The sequence below is a fragment of the Neofelis nebulosa genome, chromosome 4 (assembly GCF_028018385.1).
Source record: "Neofelis nebulosa isolate mNeoNeb1 chromosome 4, mNeoNeb1.pri, whole genome shotgun sequence".
In the NCBI taxonomy this organism is placed as follows: Eukaryota; Metazoa; Chordata; class Mammalia; order Carnivora; family Felidae; genus Neofelis; species Neofelis nebulosa.
The window spans coordinates 14,956,615-14,975,451 of NC_080785.1; the positions used below are offsets into that span (position 1 = coordinate 14,956,615).

The 18,837-nt window shown below is 41.6% G+C and overlaps 1 protein-coding gene and 1 long non-coding RNA gene across 2 annotated transcripts in view; one reads left to right on the forward strand and one right to left on the reverse strand.

The window, feature by feature from the left end:
- The window catches only part of TBXAS1 (thromboxane A synthase 1), a 156,036-nt gene that overhangs the window by 104,641 nt on the left and 32,558 nt on the right, over positions 1 to 18,837 (reverse strand). The window contains exons 2-3 of the mRNA XM_058724107.1: positions 14,992 to 15,085; positions 12,329 to 12,381 (exon numbers count right to left, since the gene is read on the reverse strand). Of these exons, the coding sequence (XP_058580090.1) occupies positions 12,329 to 12,381; positions 14,992 to 15,085 (147 nt within the window). The remainder of the gene's footprint in view (positions 1 to 12,328; positions 12,382 to 14,991; positions 15,086 to 18,837) is intronic.
- Positions 1 to 18,837, forward strand: part of LOC131508904 (uncharacterized) — a 161,947-nt gene that overhangs the window by 99,634 nt on the left and 43,476 nt on the right. The gene's annotated exons all lie outside the window — the stretch shown is intronic.

An 18,837-nucleotide genomic window follows, 5' to 3' on the forward strand; every position in this document is an offset into this window, starting at 1 on the left:
GTTCACGCTCCAGGTTTGAAGGCAAGAAGTCATGGCCACTTAGCCATGGTTAAAGGGAATAATAGAGCGCTGCCACAAGATGTTCTCCAAATGGAAAATGGTGCGGTCACTACAGCAAACAGTATGGTGGTGCCTCAAAAAGTTAAAAAAGGAATTAGCATGTGATTCGGCAGTTCTACTTCTGCGTATGTCCCTGAAAGAATTGAAAGTGAGGTCTCGAAGAGCTACGTTGTACACCCATGTTCATAGCTGCGTTGTTCACAACAGCCAAAAGGTGGAAGCCACCCCAGTGCCCACAGACAGATGCGTGGATGAACAGAATGTGAATTTCCATACAGTAAAGTATCATTTGGCCCTAAAAAGGAAGGGCATTCCAACACATGCTACAACATGGGTGAACCCTGAGGACATTATGCTAAGTGAAGTAAGTCTGTCAAAATCATAAAGCCAGAAAGTAGAATGGTGGTTGTCAGGGGCTAGAGGAAGTGGGGAATGAGGCATTGTTGTTTAATGGGTACAGAGTTCGTTTTTCAAGATGAAAAGGGTTCATCTAGAACCCATCTAGAGATGGGTGGTGCGATGGTTGCGAATGTACTTAATGCCACTGACTTGTACACTTACAAATGATTAGGATGGTGACTTTTGTGTTGTGTTTTAGCACAATAAATAAAAAAATCCCTCCATCCAAGTGTCCTTCATGCATATGCCATCCCTCAGTACCTGGATCTGACCAGGGATCAGGGGACCCATTAATGCCACAACCGTGGGAGGTGGAGGCATGACGACCCTTTCTGTTGAGTCAGATGGAATCTTTATTCTGTAGGTGTCAGTTGTGGGGTCTCAGACACTGAAGCCTGGTACTCCTTAACAAGTACGGATGTGGGGGAGGGTAGAGCTCAGGATGCTAAGTGTCCATTCAGGAGATAAAGCATCATGGTGGGCTCACAGGCTAAGGAGGACAAAGAACTGGGATGGTCCAAGGAACCCAAACTCTACCAGAGTCATCTAAGACTTTGGGGAAGCAGTTAAGAATCTTTAGGCTAGAGTCTTTGGGAAAAATCCAGTGGCCATGTCAGTCATAAGACAAAACCTGTGGTCTGGCAGTGAATCAGAGAAGAGAACTTGGACAGTTACAGACGCCCTTCAAAGGACAATGGAAGGTCCACTCAACGATGGCCTCTCTGGTGGTTGATATACACCGGGCACTGCATTAGCAATGGAGGAGTTGGAGGAGGGTGACCCCGAGAGGACCTGGCTTTCCTTCCCCAAGGGTCCTGTTGGGAAAGGCAGTAGTCTTGATCAATACTTGTATGCCCACTTCCTCTATGGCCCGAGTAGTATCAGGCAGTGCTGGCAAGTGTTGTAACACAAAAGACCACACTCACCACGTCCACCTAACACGTGGTAATGGGCCATCCACCAGCCAAAGGCCCAGGGCAAAGGTTATAAGTTCCTCTTTAAACAGAGGCAAAAAATAGCATCATCTGCTAACAGTGCCTCCTTAGTGGTTAATGTGGGGAGCCCGAAGAACATGCCAGAGAGTCAGGCCTTTGTAAATAGGCCAATACACCCAGAGCCTTACTCAGAGTGGAAAACTTTGTATAATAGGTTGCAAAATTCTTGCAGTTTTGGGGTGTGATGGGGGAGAAGCTGTTAGGGGCATGGTCTTGAGATGCAAACAATAATCAGGGAACCTATTTTAGTAATTAAGTTGCTATGGTGTGCCCCAGGCATGCAGGCATCATAAAACCTGGAAGTCCCTTGCTAGGAATTACTTCGTGTGCACAGCTGTGGAAGTGTTACACATAAGACTGACCAGGAATAATCGGAATGCATAGTAAATAACCCAAACTCTAAAAGATTTTAAGAGTCCCGTGGAAGAAAAAAGAGTATGGTCCATTTTAAAGACAAAATCTGATAGTTCAAAATTTAGTAGAATTTCAAATGTGTGTGATGATATGTGATTTTTGTTTGTGTGAAAGTTTGTAGTATGTATCTAGACTTATTAGTTATTTAGATGCCTTTGCCTTTTGACCTACGTGAGTAACAAGATTTAAAACTGTTGTGTTTTTTTGTTACTCATTCAAGTGTTCCAAGAACTTGAAAAAAGTTTCTCTGCTCCCAAAATAATGATAAAGAGGAACTTTAAGTTCTGTGTGAATCGGGAATTAGTTGCTCCTTTGTATTGAGTAATAACTTCTTTCAAATCTTGATATCAAAGATGGGTTGTCACTCTTCTTTTTGGACAGAATAGGAATGCTATTTGCATTCTCAATTAATTAGGGTTGCGAGCCATAAGAATTGGGTAAGTGTGTGCAATTTTTGAGATTATCTGTGCAAAACAGTTCTTGACAGAAGAGGTATGCGTAATGCCATGTGCTATCTGGACCTGCTTCCAGATGGGAGAGTGCCTTGGCAAATGCCACAGTGATTCATGGTAGGTTACATAATTCTATTTTGCATTTTGGGTTGAACAACTTGGATTTGTTGCAGGTACAATTCAATTAAATATGGAATTTATTATTTGAAAATATCAGCTTGAAATCGAGGTTTTATGCAATTTCAATCTGAGATGTTCTGTTCTTTGGGGACGCATTTGTGCAGGGCCGTTATCAGGGGGGTAAAGAAGTTGTTGATGCCATATTGGATTTTCACTGATGGAGAATGAGCTCCCTTCTACCTTAAACCTGCTATAGTGGTAGATTTTGGAAACATATGTCAAGGAATGTGAAACTGAAAATCTAAGGCTGACTTCCCTGCCTCTGAGACCCTGCACTCTCCCCAGTCAAGTGCTCATTCCCCACCTGCAGTCCAGCCTGTCCCCTGAAGTGGAACAACCCCCAGCATCCTCAACCTTGATCTGTTCCAGCCAGGATAGATCTTTTGTCCCCAGATAACAGGGTTGGGTCTGGTTTCTGCATCCTGGGCCTCACATCATGCTCCCAGTCTTAGGACTGAGTGCCTGTACATGATTTGTCCCCACGCCTCTCCCCCTGAGCTGCTGCATGCCTCCTGCCAGACTCCCAGAACACCCCCTCATTGGGCCCTACTGTCCACTGACAGGCCTTCTTGACTCCTGCTTGCTGGCCTGATTACTGTCCAACTGACACCTTCTCTGTGGGCACCGTTCTCCTGAACTGTCCACGATGGCCAGTGTTCACTAGAATGGGGAACTGCTGATTTCTTACCCTTTAAACATGGTGCTTTGCTCATCAGCTGGACCCTGCTATCAACACCAACAGCCTGGTCAGTTTTCCATACCTGGACACCCCAGTGAATGGGGCCACTTCCAGTTTCTAGGCCATTCCCTCTGCTGCCCTATCCACTAGAAGTAAGCAATGATGGCCATAACAAGCTGAGACAGGATTTTTGCATAAATTACTTAGGTATTTATCCTCAGTGCAAAAATCTTCATGAGAGATGTTTTAAATTGTCAACCGAGGGGCGCCTGGGTGGCGCAGTCGGTTAAGCGTCCGATTTCAGCCAGGTCACGATCTCGCGGTCCGTGAGTTCGAGCCCCGCGTCAGGCTCTGGGCTGATGGCTCGGAGCCTGGAGCCTGTTTCCGATTCTGTGTCTCCCTCTCTCTCTGCCCCTCCCCCATTCATGCTCTGTCTCTCTCTGTCCCAAAAATAAATAAAAAACATTAAAAAAAATTAAAAAAAAAAAATAAATAAATTGTCAACCGATATATTGTTAAGCTTTTTTAGCTTGAAAGATTCTGTGTTAAGACTGGGAAGTAATTTTAACAATGCCTGAACTTGTGATTTTAAAGAAGGAAGGTGCTCTTGGGCAACCAGTGCTGGCCCTGGTTCTACAGTCAGGGACCGGAGCCCCGTTTCCAGAGGAACGGTTTCGGCTTACATTCTACTTCAGCTGCCGATCTGGTCAGAGATTTCCCAGAGTCTTAAACCACCACAAAAACAGGGGCTTATATAAATGTTCAATCACTGGGGCACCTGGGTGGCTCAGTCAGTGAAGCATCCGACTTCAGCTCAGGTCATGATCTCGTGATTCATGAGTTTGAGCCCCATGTCGGGCTCTGTGCAGACAGCTCAGAGCCTGGAGCCTGCTTCATAGATTCTGTGTCTTCCTCTCTCTCTGCCCTCCCCAGCTTGCTCTCTCTCTCTCTCTCTCAAAAATAAATAAACATTACATTTAAAAAAAAGTTTTCAATTGCAGACTCTTGGGGTTGAGCCATCAAGCAAAGGGCTTCAGGCATCATCTGGCCCTTTGCTTTTCAAATTGCTCATCTTGACTTACTAGTGGTTATAAAACCGATTTAGAGAGTTGTGACCACCTTGAATTTTTTTTCATGAAATAATAGAATAGTTCAATGTGGATCTTACAGTAAATTAGATATTCTTTTGTAAGACTTTTATTTCAGGTGTGTGTGTGTGTGTGTGTGTGTGTGTGTGTGTCCTGGACCACAATGTAAAATATATAATTCACTGAGGCTCATAATTAAACAAAGTGTTGAAGTCCACATCCCTCATTTTATTTTGAGAAAACTGGGGCTTTGAGAAGCGGGGAGAATGGCCTAAATCCATTAAGCTAACCAGTGGCAGATAGGAGAGTCGAGCTGGCATTTGAACTCCCATTTTCTATTGTAAGTTGGCATGCTCTGTTTGATGTTGTTTCCACCCAAGGAAGAGGAATTAACATAGGCTCTTGATCTTTAGGAGTGTAGGTCACAAAGATGTGGACAGTAGTAGTCCTACAGCAACCACCACCTACAAGTGGTCATTGAATAAGAACAGGGGAAAGGAAGTGGTGTGAAATAGTGGGTAAAAGAAGAGATTACAAGTCCAAGAGGCACCTGGATGGCTCAGTCAATTAAGTGTCCAACTTTGGCCCAGGTCATGATTCCACGCTTCGTGGGTTCGAGCCCCACATCAGGCTCTGTGCTGACAGCTCAGAGCCTAGAGCCTGCTTCAGATTCTGTGTCTCCCTCTCTCTCTGCCCCTCCCCTGCTTGCACTGTGTCTGTCTCCCAAAAATAAATAAATATTAAAAAAAAAATTTTAAAGAAGAGATTACAAGTCCAGAAATAAATGGGTAAACTTTAGAAGGGTCTTTGGATGAAGACTAAAATAAAAGGTGATCTTAAACCACAAGGAAGAACGGAAACTTTGTAGTAATTCACCATTCGGTCTGACAAAAGACCATGATAGGGATAGGAGAGGTGAAGAGTCTATTCAAGGTTATTCAAGAGTAGTGCGATGCTAATAGAATTCTTCTGTCCTTTTCCTCTTTTTTTTTAAAGTTTATTTATTTTCAGAGGGAGAGAGGGAAAGAGAGAATTTCAACCCATGTACCGTGAGATCATAACCTGAGACAAAATCAGGAGTTGGACGCTTAACCAACTGAACCACCCAGGCACCCCTCTTCTGTCCTTTTTGGTCCAGATTGCCTAGTTATCTTAGGACAATTGTTCCTTTGATAATTCTACCTATTGGGCTACAAGTTTCAAGTGGTGATAATTGTCACATATTTTCCTACAGACAATTTTCTTCCTTCTCTTAGAAGTCTCCTAGAAAAAAAAAAAAAACCCAGCCAATTATACCAGGGTATTCATTTTTATAAAATAATGCACTCCCCCCCAAAATGCAATACCAGTGTAATTGCTCATTTAAAAGTGGGCCCTTACAGGCTGAGTGTTAGCGATTAATCTATTGTGATCAGTGAGAATATGGATATTTAACTCACTGAATGATGGCCAATAGTTACTGCATACAGATCATTGGGTCTCGTATTAATTTTGCTTTCAGACTCATCTTGCTTGGAAGTGGTGATTCTAAGCTATTTTTTCCACACTTTTGTGAAAGACTCAACTTTTACCAAGCTAGGAGACCCAAATTTTGCCCCCTAGTCTGGCCTCATGGCCAGAAATGTAAATATAGTTTAGGATTTCTGTGCTTAATTCCAGGGCTTCAAGGATACCGTGTTTTCTCGGTGGTCATCGTAGTCTTCATTCTCATCGATTCCTCTTAAAATGGAGTCACATTTTTAGGTCAAACACCTAAATGAGTCTCCTTGTGAGGCACACACTCCAAATCAGTGGCAGAAACTTCACTGTTTGACCCCTGTGCATCAACACCTACGGCTTTTCTGCAACTGTGCCTTCTTTCCCACCTGAGTCCTGCCATTCTTCACCATCTATGATTCTATTGAGCTCAGTCCAGCTTAAAAATGAGAACAATCGCCCCATATCACTTGCCCAGTGTGAGTCTGAATGCTTCTATTTTCTTGAACAGAACAGTAGTTTCCATCCCACCCCATCCTCTGCCACATTTTCAAGCCCAGTGTGTTCAAGTGTCTTGTGTCTTCTTAGAGACCAACCGGGAGGCACAAGGGTGCAAGAGGGCTGAGTCTTTCAGAGCCCTCTAACTCTGATCTAGGGGAGTGGGCCAGCAAATGTCCCACACGTTGATGACCCAGCCATATGACTGAATTAAAGCAAACCTTCTCGGCTCTGCCCTTTCAGCCGCACCTAAATAGTATACAAGCATGATGGCGAGAAGTTTTTGGATGGCACTCACTTCCGAAGCACACACTCTTCTAATGGATGGCGCAATGGGATCTGAGCTTAAAAAAATATTGAAATGACCTTATTGTTTTCATTGCTTTTCCATATGTATCCTAAAGTTCTCAACTTCTTTACTGCCTGGTGACAAGGTGCTATTAGTTCATGTGTGTTAGCTAATTAAATGAAAACACTGCTAAAAACCTCCAAGTTAGACACATATGAGACACCTTGATCTCCTGTGGGCATGAACCTTCTATCTAAGTGCCAAGTCTTTTTATCCAAAGTCTTATTTGCTTGCTAAATTGATTTTTTTTTCAGTCCAGGGACCCAAGGTTCCCTGAGAGGTGGATTGCTTCAGAGTCTGAGACTTGCAAAGATGCTCTTAGAACACTCTACTGCTGCTAGGTACCACAAGGTGCTACGTGCATGATATCCAAACGAGGTTATTTGATGTAGCACGGCAAGTGATCAGGCAGAATGGAGCACAGAAGTCGGAAATATATATATGAGAGCTAATAAATGATAAAAATGACATTCATTTCAGTTGGAAAAAAAATGAATTTCCAGATGGAACACGACCATCCAAAAAAAATAAAGGTGAATGCCTACTCCTGTCCTTCCCCTCAAATAAATGCCCGATGTACTAAATAACTAAAAATTTTTAAGTTTATTTATTTTGAGAGAGAGAGAGAGTGAGTGCGTGTGTGTGTGTGTGTGAGCAGCGGAGGGGCAGAGAGAGGGAGAGAGAGAGAGAATCCCAAGCGCTAGCTGTGCAAAGCCTGACACGGGGCTCGAACTCACAAACCGTGAGATTATGACCTGAGCCAAAACCAAGAGTTGGACACTCAACCGACTGAGCCACCCAGGTGCCCCTTAAATATCTAAATTTTTTAAATTAAAATAAAAAACACTAGAAAAGTAGAAGTTAAAAAAATATGTCTGAGTAAGATACAAAATGTAGACATCATAAAAATTGATTAAATTGAAGAATAAAAAAATGTTTTCCGATTGCAAAAATGCACAATAAACAAAGTTAATATAAAGGAGGAAATATTTGCAATAAAGGGCTATTTTCTTTAATATATAAAGAGCTTCTACAAATAAATAGGGAGAAGATCTCTAACCTGATAGAAAGGTAGCAAAGAATTCTATAGAAAACAAAATACAATGGATTTTAAACATATGAAAAGATATTGAGGCTTGCTCATAATTAGGAAAACAGAAATCAAAACTACCATCACATGATAAAGATATAAAATCATGAACACCATATTTAATGGTAATCACATGAGAGAACCAGGTGTTCTCATACTCTTATCTGTGAGAATGTAAATTGATACAACTCCTGGACAGAGCAATTTAAAATAAAATTTAAAAATGTAGATGATCTCTGGGGCACCTGTGTGGCTCAGTCAGTTAAGGGTCTGACTGTTGGTTTGGGCTCAGGTCATGATCTCGTGGCTTCAAGCATCTGAACCCTCCATCAGGGCTCTACACTGGCAGCATGGAGCCTGCTTGGGATATTCTCATTCTCTCTCTCTCTCTCTCTCTCTCTCTCTCTCTCTCTCTCTCTCCTCTCTCTCTGTCTTCCCCAACTCGTGCTATCTCTATCTCTCTCAAAATAAATAAATAAACTTTAAAAAAAGAGAATAAACCTATTTTTTTTAAATGTAGATAATCTTTGATCTAATAATTTGTTCTAGGAATTTATCCTACAGACATACTTACACAAGACAGCAATGGTGTATATACAAGAATATTACCTGCAGTATTGTTTATAAGAACAAAAGGTATTCATCAACAGAGAACTTGTTTTTAAAATTAGGATACATCCGTACAATGGAATCCTTAAAAAATAGAATAGCATTTAACAAGAATGAATGTATTAAAATGGGACAATTTCACAAATATCATTAATGAAAAAAGCAAGATAAAGAACAACATCAATCATATATTATCCATCTGGGTATTAAGAAATTGATAACAGAGGTTGCTTCTGAGGAGTGGCTAAGGGTCCAAGGTGGGAGTCAGTTTTACTTTTTTCTGTATACTTGTTTGTACTTTATGAGTTATGTACAATGCGCATGACTGCCTACTTAAAACTTAATGTTCTAATGAGAATATATGAGATCATTTAACAAATCTGGCTTGATAAAAGGATACAAGAATGAGGGGCCACTAATCAAATGGAGGGGCATAGGTGATGGATGCCAAGAAGCATGAAAATCCAAAGGGGAGCTAAGTTTATACCAGAAATCAAGATCAAAGTGATGTGAGGGCAAGAAGAAATGGGGATGAGGCTAACTAAAAGAAAAGTGACAGTACTAGTATTTACAAGAGGGATGGTATGAGGGATAAGAAGCTTTAGATAGGAGCCTTTAGGAGTTGCAAATGAGCTGAACTTAAGGTGCTGTAAGTATTTATAAGTAATTAATAGTAATAGCATAATAAAGGCTGTCATCCACTGGATTATAAAGTCAGTTACAAATTAGAAGGGAAAATAATCTCCATCCTGTTTATATCCAATCACAAATGTATGGGGATTATGTTGATACCATTCTTTTAGGAGTTGGGAAGGAATATAAATCCAACTTGGGGCTCATGCTCAGACTGAAGAAGATAACCAGTAACCATTAATTGACTCAAGGTTATCTAAAGCAGTAAAGCCTCGCTCTCTTCCTATTATGTTGTCAACTCTGTGCAATTCAAAAGAATTCTAATCAAGTTTTGTGAATAAGAGCTATATAGGTATGCATGCCAGTCCATCTGCTTTATCTTCAAGTTCAAAGAAGGCAGAGACTACATGTGTAGTTTTATCTGCACAGAGTATGGCAAAGCAGGCTACATAATTAGATACTTGGTAAAGACATTTTGTTCTTGGTGGTGGTGGTGTTGGTGGTGATAATAAACAGTGATGTTGTCAGCCCTTCTTGGCAGCAAGCTTTTCTAGCAGTATCTTCCCCATGGCAGTGAGTGGGAGGGAAAGTAGATAAGGAGCCCATCTTCAGTTTGGGGACCCATTCTCTGACTGAGTTGCTATGATAACAACCACGTAATAAGCATAATAATCCCCATATTTGGTGTTCAATTCCAGAGCAGAGAGGACGTCCTCTCTGCCATGTTCCTTCCAACATATAGTACTATCCTGCCATCTAATGACATAGTGCGTCTCTATTTGCTGTCAACAGTGTGGGGTTTCCTTTGTCAAATGGTGAATCAGGCTATCATTCCAATTTTTAAGAGGACCAATCTGGTCTTGATAATATCTGCTTAAAAACTAAAGGTAGTCTAAAAATTAATATAACTTAAACCAAATCCCTGTATAAAGGAAGGATCTTTCATTGAACATAGTTCATCCTCGACATTCCCAACCAGGGAAATTATTTTGCTAAAACTTAAGCAGTCTTAAGATCATTTTTAGGGCTAGAATGGACCTTAAATATAGGCTAGTTCATCCCTTTTGTTGTAAAAGGTGAGCACACGGAGTCTCATCTGGATTACAGAGCTCAGTCAGGACTTTGCCCACCACTGTATTGCCTCCAAATCCAGGAAGGGACATGTTTAACAACAAGTCAGCATTTTATGACTCGTCTTTTTTTTCTAAAGCAGAAAAGGTTGATAGCTTTGTAGGAAGAAAGTATGCCATCACCTTTCTTTCTTCCCCTTTTTACCAGAGGTGGGAACAAAGAGTAGAGATGATACTGCGATTTCGATCTCTACAATTTGAAGTCATTCTCTTTAAGTTTTCTTCAAATGAAAAGGATAAATAGTGTTAACTTAAATTTGGGGGGTGGGGCTGATTGGATATCTTGTCAAGGAAACTAATTCCCTCTCTCTCTTTTCCTCTCTCTCTCATATACAGACATGCACACCACACCACCCACTAGTTATAAACTCTTTATCTGACATTTTAAAATTATGTTAAAACACCCAAGTGCTCTTCTCTGGAAATCTGCACAAGAAGTGCTCAAGGGAAGTGATTCCTAGAATTCAAACTGCGGGAGGCCTTTTCCTACTTCCAGGGAAGCTACTGTCATTCTGAATCAATGCTATGTCTCAGAAATGTATGGGACAGTCCCCAAGGTCACTGGCAAGTCAGCCACAGAATGACACTATTAGACCTGGACTGAGAACTTTTAAAAAGCCATGGAACAGCACCAGAGTAAGAGAAAGGTAAACGGGTCAGTCCCCTAGCCTTTATTGAATATCTATCATGCTTAAAGCAAGAAGCAATGCACTTAAAAAAAAAAAAAAAAGTAAGTAAAGACCAAGCTAAAAGGGATCTTAAAGAGGTAGAGTTGCTTATTATTGAAAGATACATGCCACGTCCCTGCCCCATCAGTGTCAGTCTTGGCCAAGTGACTTGCTTTGGCCTCACCACAGAGTGTGCTCCCTCCCCTGATTTTGAGTTTGGCTATCTAACGTGATTTGGCCAATAGGATGTTAGCAGACATGATGCGTCAGAAACGTTAAATGTTCTTGTGCTGTTAGGTTTTCTTTCCTGAATGTTTGCCTTCACCTTGAGAAGAGCCTGTTCTAAATGAGCTTACCTACCCAGAGGCCTGGCAGATTCACTAGAAAGCCCAGTTAAGCTCAACCAAGTGTAGTTTACATCAATCTATTCTGGCCACGCCTTTGCAACGTGGTGAACAATAATTAGTTGTTGAAGTCCCTGCATTTTAGATGGGTTTGTAATGCAGCAATAACAGACTAATTACGGAGAACATCTAGTATGACATCTTAATTTATCACTTTTGCAGGATTACATAACAAACGAAACAGCAGAGAGAACAACTTGGCTAAAACTGTGGCTCTCCAGGGTAGGTTTATTTCCACAGAGTACAAGTCAATCTCTTTTGAAAATCACCCCCAGGGAGAACGATGGGATCCATGGGTCCCACGGACGGAAGAATTCACAAACCACTGGACCCCCATTAGCATGTACATTAGGAACAGAACTTCATTGCACCTAAAAAAGTGATCACAGACCTGGAGGTCTGGAGAAGGAGCTGGGAAAAATCACCCAGTGGCTGAGGAGGAGTGATGTGAAAACAGACTAAAACGATTAGGGCTCCAGGGTGGAAAGACACATGTTGAGAATCAATATGATTCGAGTCTGTCAAATCTTGAATAGAGTAAATGATATGAACATATGTTTGTTCACCAGATTCTGGAATTTTATTTATTTATTTATTTTTTAAAGAAGGCGCACACTCAGAGGCATAAAAAGGGAAACTTCAAGGAAAAAAGAGAGACTCTATTACTTTACATGGCTGAAAACTATGGTGGCCATATGTCCCAATATATCCAGGACAGTCTCAGTTTCCACTGTTGTCCTGGGGTAATTATTAACAGCACCCCCTTTCACGTTCAATACAGTACTCTATTGGATGGTAGATTACATGGTCGTACAGCTGACAGCATGCTGAACAAAACATGGTCAACAAACAGTTGAACAAAACAGGTCCAAGTAAGGTTTAGGTAAGTTCTTGAGAAGACCAGTCATGGGTTATCAAGGCACATGGGACTGAGGCACGGGGACCAGTGCGTCCGATTGCAGCAGTGGTGAGAGATGGTCAAGACCCCCAGGGTCTTAAAGGCTGGGAAATGGTATTCTTTCAGCCTAGGATGGGGCCCCCTTGGGCAACCCTGGGGCCTCCTCTCAGTGCCTTATCTGTACTGCCAGGCACTCTCTTTGTGGATTCTTGAAAGATCTAAGCACATGCAACATCACCATTTTGGTTATTACTTCCTTATCAGAACATGCAGAAATTGAGGTAGAAGAGTGAGGTTCCCTCTTACCCACACAGAGGTCCGTGTAGCTTTCTGAGCTCCATTTGGCTTTCCCAGAAACCCTGCAGAAAACACAGCACTATAGTAAGGATAAGATTAAACAAAATTTTGAGTATTCAAATTGATTCAGGAAAAAAGTCTGGAACTGTGAGAACACAATTACGTAAACAATAAAAAAGAATTGAAATTATATTGCTTTCAAGTACTTTGAAGTATTAGAATAAACTGGTAGCCTTAAAAAAATATATTGCTGAGGAAAAATCTTGGTCAGTTCTGCTTTAATGGACAGAAGAGATCATCTGTACTTAAAGTATTTGTGTATAATTGCTTCTAAAATATTTGAAAACCGTTTGCTTTCTCAACTATGTTAACATTCCCCTCGGCAGTTTGGTTTATATTATTATTAATTTTGGCAAAGCCTCTCTTGACAGCCACTATATGTGTAAACGCCTGCTGAATCTATCCAAATTATCACAAGTTCTGAATTATCATGATCCTCATCCAATTTTTAACTAAGACCAACAGAGTCAAAACATAAGAACCTTAGGGTAACTTGATATAGGACTAATAAGAACCTTAGAGTAACTTGACACCCTAAGTAGGACTAAACATTAGACATGTTTTGTAGCAGGGAACGAGTATACTTAGAGTTACACGTGGGGTGGAGGGTCAGAAGGTGCCAGATCCATTGTGCTGTAGGGATGCAGTAGTGTAGTAGGGATGGAGTGTGTGTGCAAATATACACAGAGGAGCTGTAGGGGTGAAGGGATGGAGATGTCACACAGATCCCTGTGTTGTGGGAATGAAGTACACAGGGAGACACGTGATGGGTAGGGAAGGGGAAGGGGGGAAGAGGTGGATATCCTTAATGGAAACACATCTCATTCTTATTACATAGACTTTCGCAGTCTAAGCTTGCCATATATCAAAGAAAGCTTCTATGAATATAAAAATAGTCGCTGAAATTACTATGTTCTGGAGAGAACTTGGCAAGGTTTGCACGTACAAGGATGCTGAGCTGAAAAGGAGCATATGTGGAAATTAACCAGAGGCAGGAGCACAGTGTTCTCTTCACATGGACGGTTATACTATTTTTTTTTCCTCAAAAATGTTAGTACTAAATTACTCAATGGAATGCAACTGATCATTCCCCCCACCCCCTGAAATATGTGAAATTTATTTACTTTAATTTCCTATCCAGTGTGTTGTTCTATTTTGACACTCAGAAATTTCTTCACACTTGCTTCAAGAACTCACAGGAAGCCTTGATGAGATCGTTATTTGCAGGCTTCACATTGTGAACATCCCCCCAAGACAGAGACGAGGAGAAGGTATTTAAAACCCGAAGAAGAGCAGAACAACAACAATAAAGAGTGAAAAGAACATTGGACAGAGAAAGGGACAAAAAGGAAGAGAAAAGAAAGGAGGAGGGAAAAGGACAGAAATAGCTATTGTTATCTGTCTGGTGCTGAGGGCCAGCCTTTCTGAGGGAAGGGGTGGGGAAATGCTAGAGACATGTTGAACAGATATGATCAGGATTGGCCCACACTTAGCCCTTCCTGTCTCTGGCTCAGCGGCCCTTCACACGCAGGACCTGTCGGCTCCTGATGTTGGGGCTGGTGGCAACACGGCCATGAGTTCGCAGATTAAACCATGTGGCTTCTGAGAAAACCCAATGAGGGAAAACAGAATACCCTTAGAAGATAGAGTCCTGGGGCTGTATCTACAAATGACTACTGGACATATTGACTTGCATGTCATTCTGGCCAAGGGTATCTCCCTGAACCAGCTGCCTTCCTGACCTTCTATTTCTGTCAACTCATGGCCATTCTCCCTATTAACCTGGCTCAACACTTAGAAGCACTTAGCTCATTTACCTTGAATTCTCTACACCCAATTCATTCCAGGAGTCACTAACTTTGCCCCCAGTGTCCTTCTTTTTTCACACGGACCACCTGGGCCAAGCCCTCATCGATTCACCTAGACTTAATCTAAATCTTCCTCCCTGCAGAGTCACCCTTTACTTCAAGGTCCCTCTCCTGCTTGAAAATGATAGCACACTAGCCAGCCAGCCAGCCCATTGCTGTCTCACACAGCTGCTTCCCCTAGTGCTCCCCCATCTTCAGCTTTTAGTAAGTCCAGGCTGCTCGTCAAGCTGTGCCTTGTTTTTCATTTAAGTGAGATCGCACACATCGTTGCTCCCCACCTGGTTTGTGTTCTTGTCTTTGTGACTATTGTTCCTGCAGGACCTCCTTCTCTAGGAAGTCCTCCAGTGTGATTCTGGCCCTGACAGAGAATCAGGGTTGATTCTACCTAGGGTACATCCTATCTCATGTTTAACACCATGATTTTATGTGTGCACTCAAGGGAAGAAGTAACTTCTGCTTCTTCCATATCCCAGGCCCTGGCACATTTAGACACCCAGTCAATGGGTTTTGGGGTGAATGGATGAATGAATGGGTGACAGGACTCACTGCATGCTGATGAGTAATAAACAATGGATTGTTGTCATCATGTGAGAATTCAATCAGTAGGGGAAGGCTCAACACACAGCACCTTCACATATAGACCACCCCAGTGTAGGCGATGTAGATGGGAGCAGTGCTTCATGGGTAAAGTTGCCCTGGGCTCAGCATATCTTATGCTGGAAGACAATGGAAGGCTTCCCTTACCTGGCGGAAAAATGCCAAGTTTCCAACAAAAGGAGAAGGCTTGGGATGTCTGATGCCCAGCTTCTCCAGTCTTGAAAATGCTGATGTGGAGTACCTGAGGGGAAAAGCAAAATTTAAAAACCAAGGACCTGAAGTTTTCATTCATACGTTGGCCCTGTTAGGAAACAGAATTACTGAGCTCTCCTCAGGGAAGGGTGGAAGGAGTGGTTTCTGGTTGACAGTGTCTAAGGACCAAAGAGGTAGAGACGTAGAGGCGAGTGAGTGGAATAGAACCCAGGAAATTCCTCCTGATTGAGTGACAGGCTGGAGATTGAGGAATCCTAAAATGTCACAGTTAGAAGACAAGGTGATGGTGTGGTCTAAATGCCCCTTCCCTACCTAAAGTTTCCATCAATACATTGTTTTTAAAAATGTACCTCTCCCCAGTTCAGTTCCTTTGTCTCTACATCTACCATGGACAATTATCAGAAGGCAAAGCAGAAAAAAAAAAAAAAGTAACAATGGCAAAAATAAGTTCCCTGTGCAAATTTGTGTTTTTCTGGTCAAAACTGACCCCTGCACATAATTTGTCCCTCATCACATTGCATGGACTAATAGAGAAAAATAAAAACCAGGAGGGAGAGAACACACCATGGAGATAAGACCTCATCTCCAACTGCTTATAACCTCTTTATGTCTTTGTTTTCATGTCCTGAAACCATATGGGAAGCATATTTTCTTAACCAAAAATCAGGAAACGTGGCCCGACAGATTTCTGTGCCACTTTCTAGGAGAAAGCAGCAGTCTGAGAAGTGCAGCGTAGCTGTCAAAACATTGGAATTACTAGGATATTTCACCAGTTTATGGGAACAGAGGGATAACACAGTTAAAGTCAGAACTGGCTTAGAAAAACCTGGACATATGGCTAAAATCCCTAATCAGCCAGCCAATTAGGTCAAAAGTTCAGTTAGTTCAGAAAAATTAATGAGTCAAACTGGGTGTTTAGCATCATGCAGAGATCAGCCAAATCTCAATTCAGGAGCAAGGAAAAATTTAGAACATATCATTACAGCCAAGCTTCCTGGGAGTACTAGAATTTAGATGAACAAAATGCTGCTCTAAAAATCATTCACCTATCATTAGAAAGATGGAATGTTCATGGTAGTCTCTGACCTTCCCCTTTCCCACCTGTAGTCCAACAAGAAGCACTTAAAATACAAATTTTTCATCAAATATTCAGAAATTCAGGGAAAGGACAACCCAGCTTAAGTGCTGGTTTGTGTTATTCTGAGCAATGGGTCTACTTTCAAAGTAGTCACAAGGGAGAACCAAGAATGGGAAGAAGTTTTCCACCATCTGGCTGCATTACTGGGTTTGAATGAGTTCCCAGGACATCACATGTAAGTCCATGTTCAAGTGTGATTACAGGCCGCACTTAAGAGCCACGTGTGAATTACACGGATCAGTCAGGCCATCATTCCTCTTCATTAGCTTGTGTACCAAAGGTCAACAGCATAGTGTGCAAAAGTTATTCGTTCAAGTAGACTAGGATATTTTAAATAATATCCTCCTCACCCCAAAGAGGAAAAACCAAAGAAGACTTACCAGTGCACTTAACACTTCCCTCAGCATCCTTGAATCTGGCTTCTATCTTCATTTCTCTATCAGTTTTTGTGAATTATTTTCTAAATGTGATCTCTAATGGGTAGAAAGAGATATGTAGATCTTGGGCCACGTAATTACATCTTAATTTTTTAATTAGATGTCTTGATTGTCTAATTAAAGGACAAGAAGTCTGTGCCTAATTACACGTGCTAATTATTATGCAAGTCCACGCCCTAATTATGTAACTCCACTTACAAAAATACTGCTTGTGTGTCTCTGCACAAAATTCAGACATTTTCAAACATATGGCATCAGCAGAGAATGTTCTGGACATAACCATAAACTTCACTTTGCAACGTGTACTCCAAGTATAGACTTGGGCCTCTTCAGCTGGGAATTGGCCAAAAGTTGCCATTAGTAACCAGAGACCTCGTACCAGAATCAACAGGGAAGGATCACTGGCACCAGACTGCTGGGCAAAATTGCAAAGTGAGTTCCATTTGTCTTGCTTTCACTTCCTTCTCTGCATCCTTGTTTCATCCTTCCTGGTCCCAGAGTCCTCATGCTGCCCTCTGTCTGTCTCAACACACTCTCTGGACAATCCATGGACCCTAGCTGTTATGGGTTGAATCGTGTCACCCCCAAAAAAGAATAGTTGAAGTCCTAACCCCTGGTACCTCAGAATATGATCTTATTTAGAGATAGAGTGGTCACTAATGTGATTAGTTAAGATCAGATCATACCCAAGTAGAGTGGAACTCTAATCCTTATGGCAGGTGTCCTTATAAAAGGACGGCCACGTGAAGACATGGAGACATGGGGAGAATTCCATCTGACAACAAAGGCAGAGATTGGAGTTAACACAACTACAAGCCAGGGAACACCAAAGATGGACAGCAAACCACCAGAAGCTAGGAAGAGGCCAGAAAGGATACCCCTTTATAGGTTTCAGAGGGAGCATAGCCTTGCAAAAACCATAATTTCAGGGTCTGGCTTCCAGAACTGTGAGACAATGAATTCCTAGTGTTTTAAGCTCAGTTTGTGGTACTTTGTTATGGCAGCCTTAGGAAACTGATACACCAAGAATACCCATGAATGAGTTTCAGAGAATCAATGAAAAAATATCTTTAAAAAAATCTCCTCCTGCTACTCTAAAAATTGTCACCATGAAGGAAATTTCTTTTTTATGTCAAATTGTGCCATTAGGTCCTGTGCCATCAAAAAAGTGCAGGTGGCCTGGGATGCTACTGTGAAAAGCAAGTAGTATGCAGTTGTCATGCAGCCGCCATATTGTAGTATTCTTGTCTTTGATGGGAATTAATAAAAACATCCTTTATGATTATGGACATCTATCATTGTTTACCTTAAGGATACTTAAGTTGGAAAATGACATCAAAAAGTATATATAGTAGCCTTAGATACCCTTCTCTGGTTTCATTTCACAGCTGAAATGGTCATTTCTTGCTATAGCACACAAATTCCTGCACTGCCAGGGGTGTGTCTTCTACTACACCTTCTCAAAATAAATTGAATAATATGAATCATGTTCAAAATAAGATTCAATTTTTAAAGTCTAGAAGTTCCCCAGTATTTCATTTTCCCCGAGACAAAGCCCTTTCTTGATGGATTCCACAAAAGTGGTCAGCCTTTTGGTTAGCCAAAGAAGTCACTTGCGATACATTGAGGAAATATTTTGATGAATCATGTATGAAAGAGATAGTCAAGCTGATTGAGGTTTGGAGCAAGAGAAGACAGTCAAGTGATGGCCTGCCCTCCAGGATTTCCCTCACTGAGTATCTTAAGCAGCCATAGAAGACGTGGTTTCTCTCTTGTGTGCTTCTGGGAACCGCTAGCTCCTTGGTTCATCCATTATGTTCTCAACATTACTATTGAAGAATTTCTACTTGGTGAGATTCAAGTCTGTTGATGTGTTTTTGAAATGCTGAAATATTCCTTTGGCAAATAACACATCTCCTGGGATAAAAATCGTGATTCTCCAGTGAAGCCAGGTAACCCCACCTGTCCTGCTCTTTGGAGAAGAAAAGCCCTTTGTCATGGTTACTCGATGCTTGTGACATGTATGGCCATCAAAGGACTTGCCAGCAATTCCATTAAAAATTGTGGCCACATTGGAAACATTAGAAATAAGGCCTTAAATTGTTGCCTTCTCAAAAGGTTTTAAGACACGGGAGCAGAGTGTTTGCCAACTTTGACAGAGATTTGGGCAAAAAAAACCCACTACAACTATTAGACAAAGCCTAC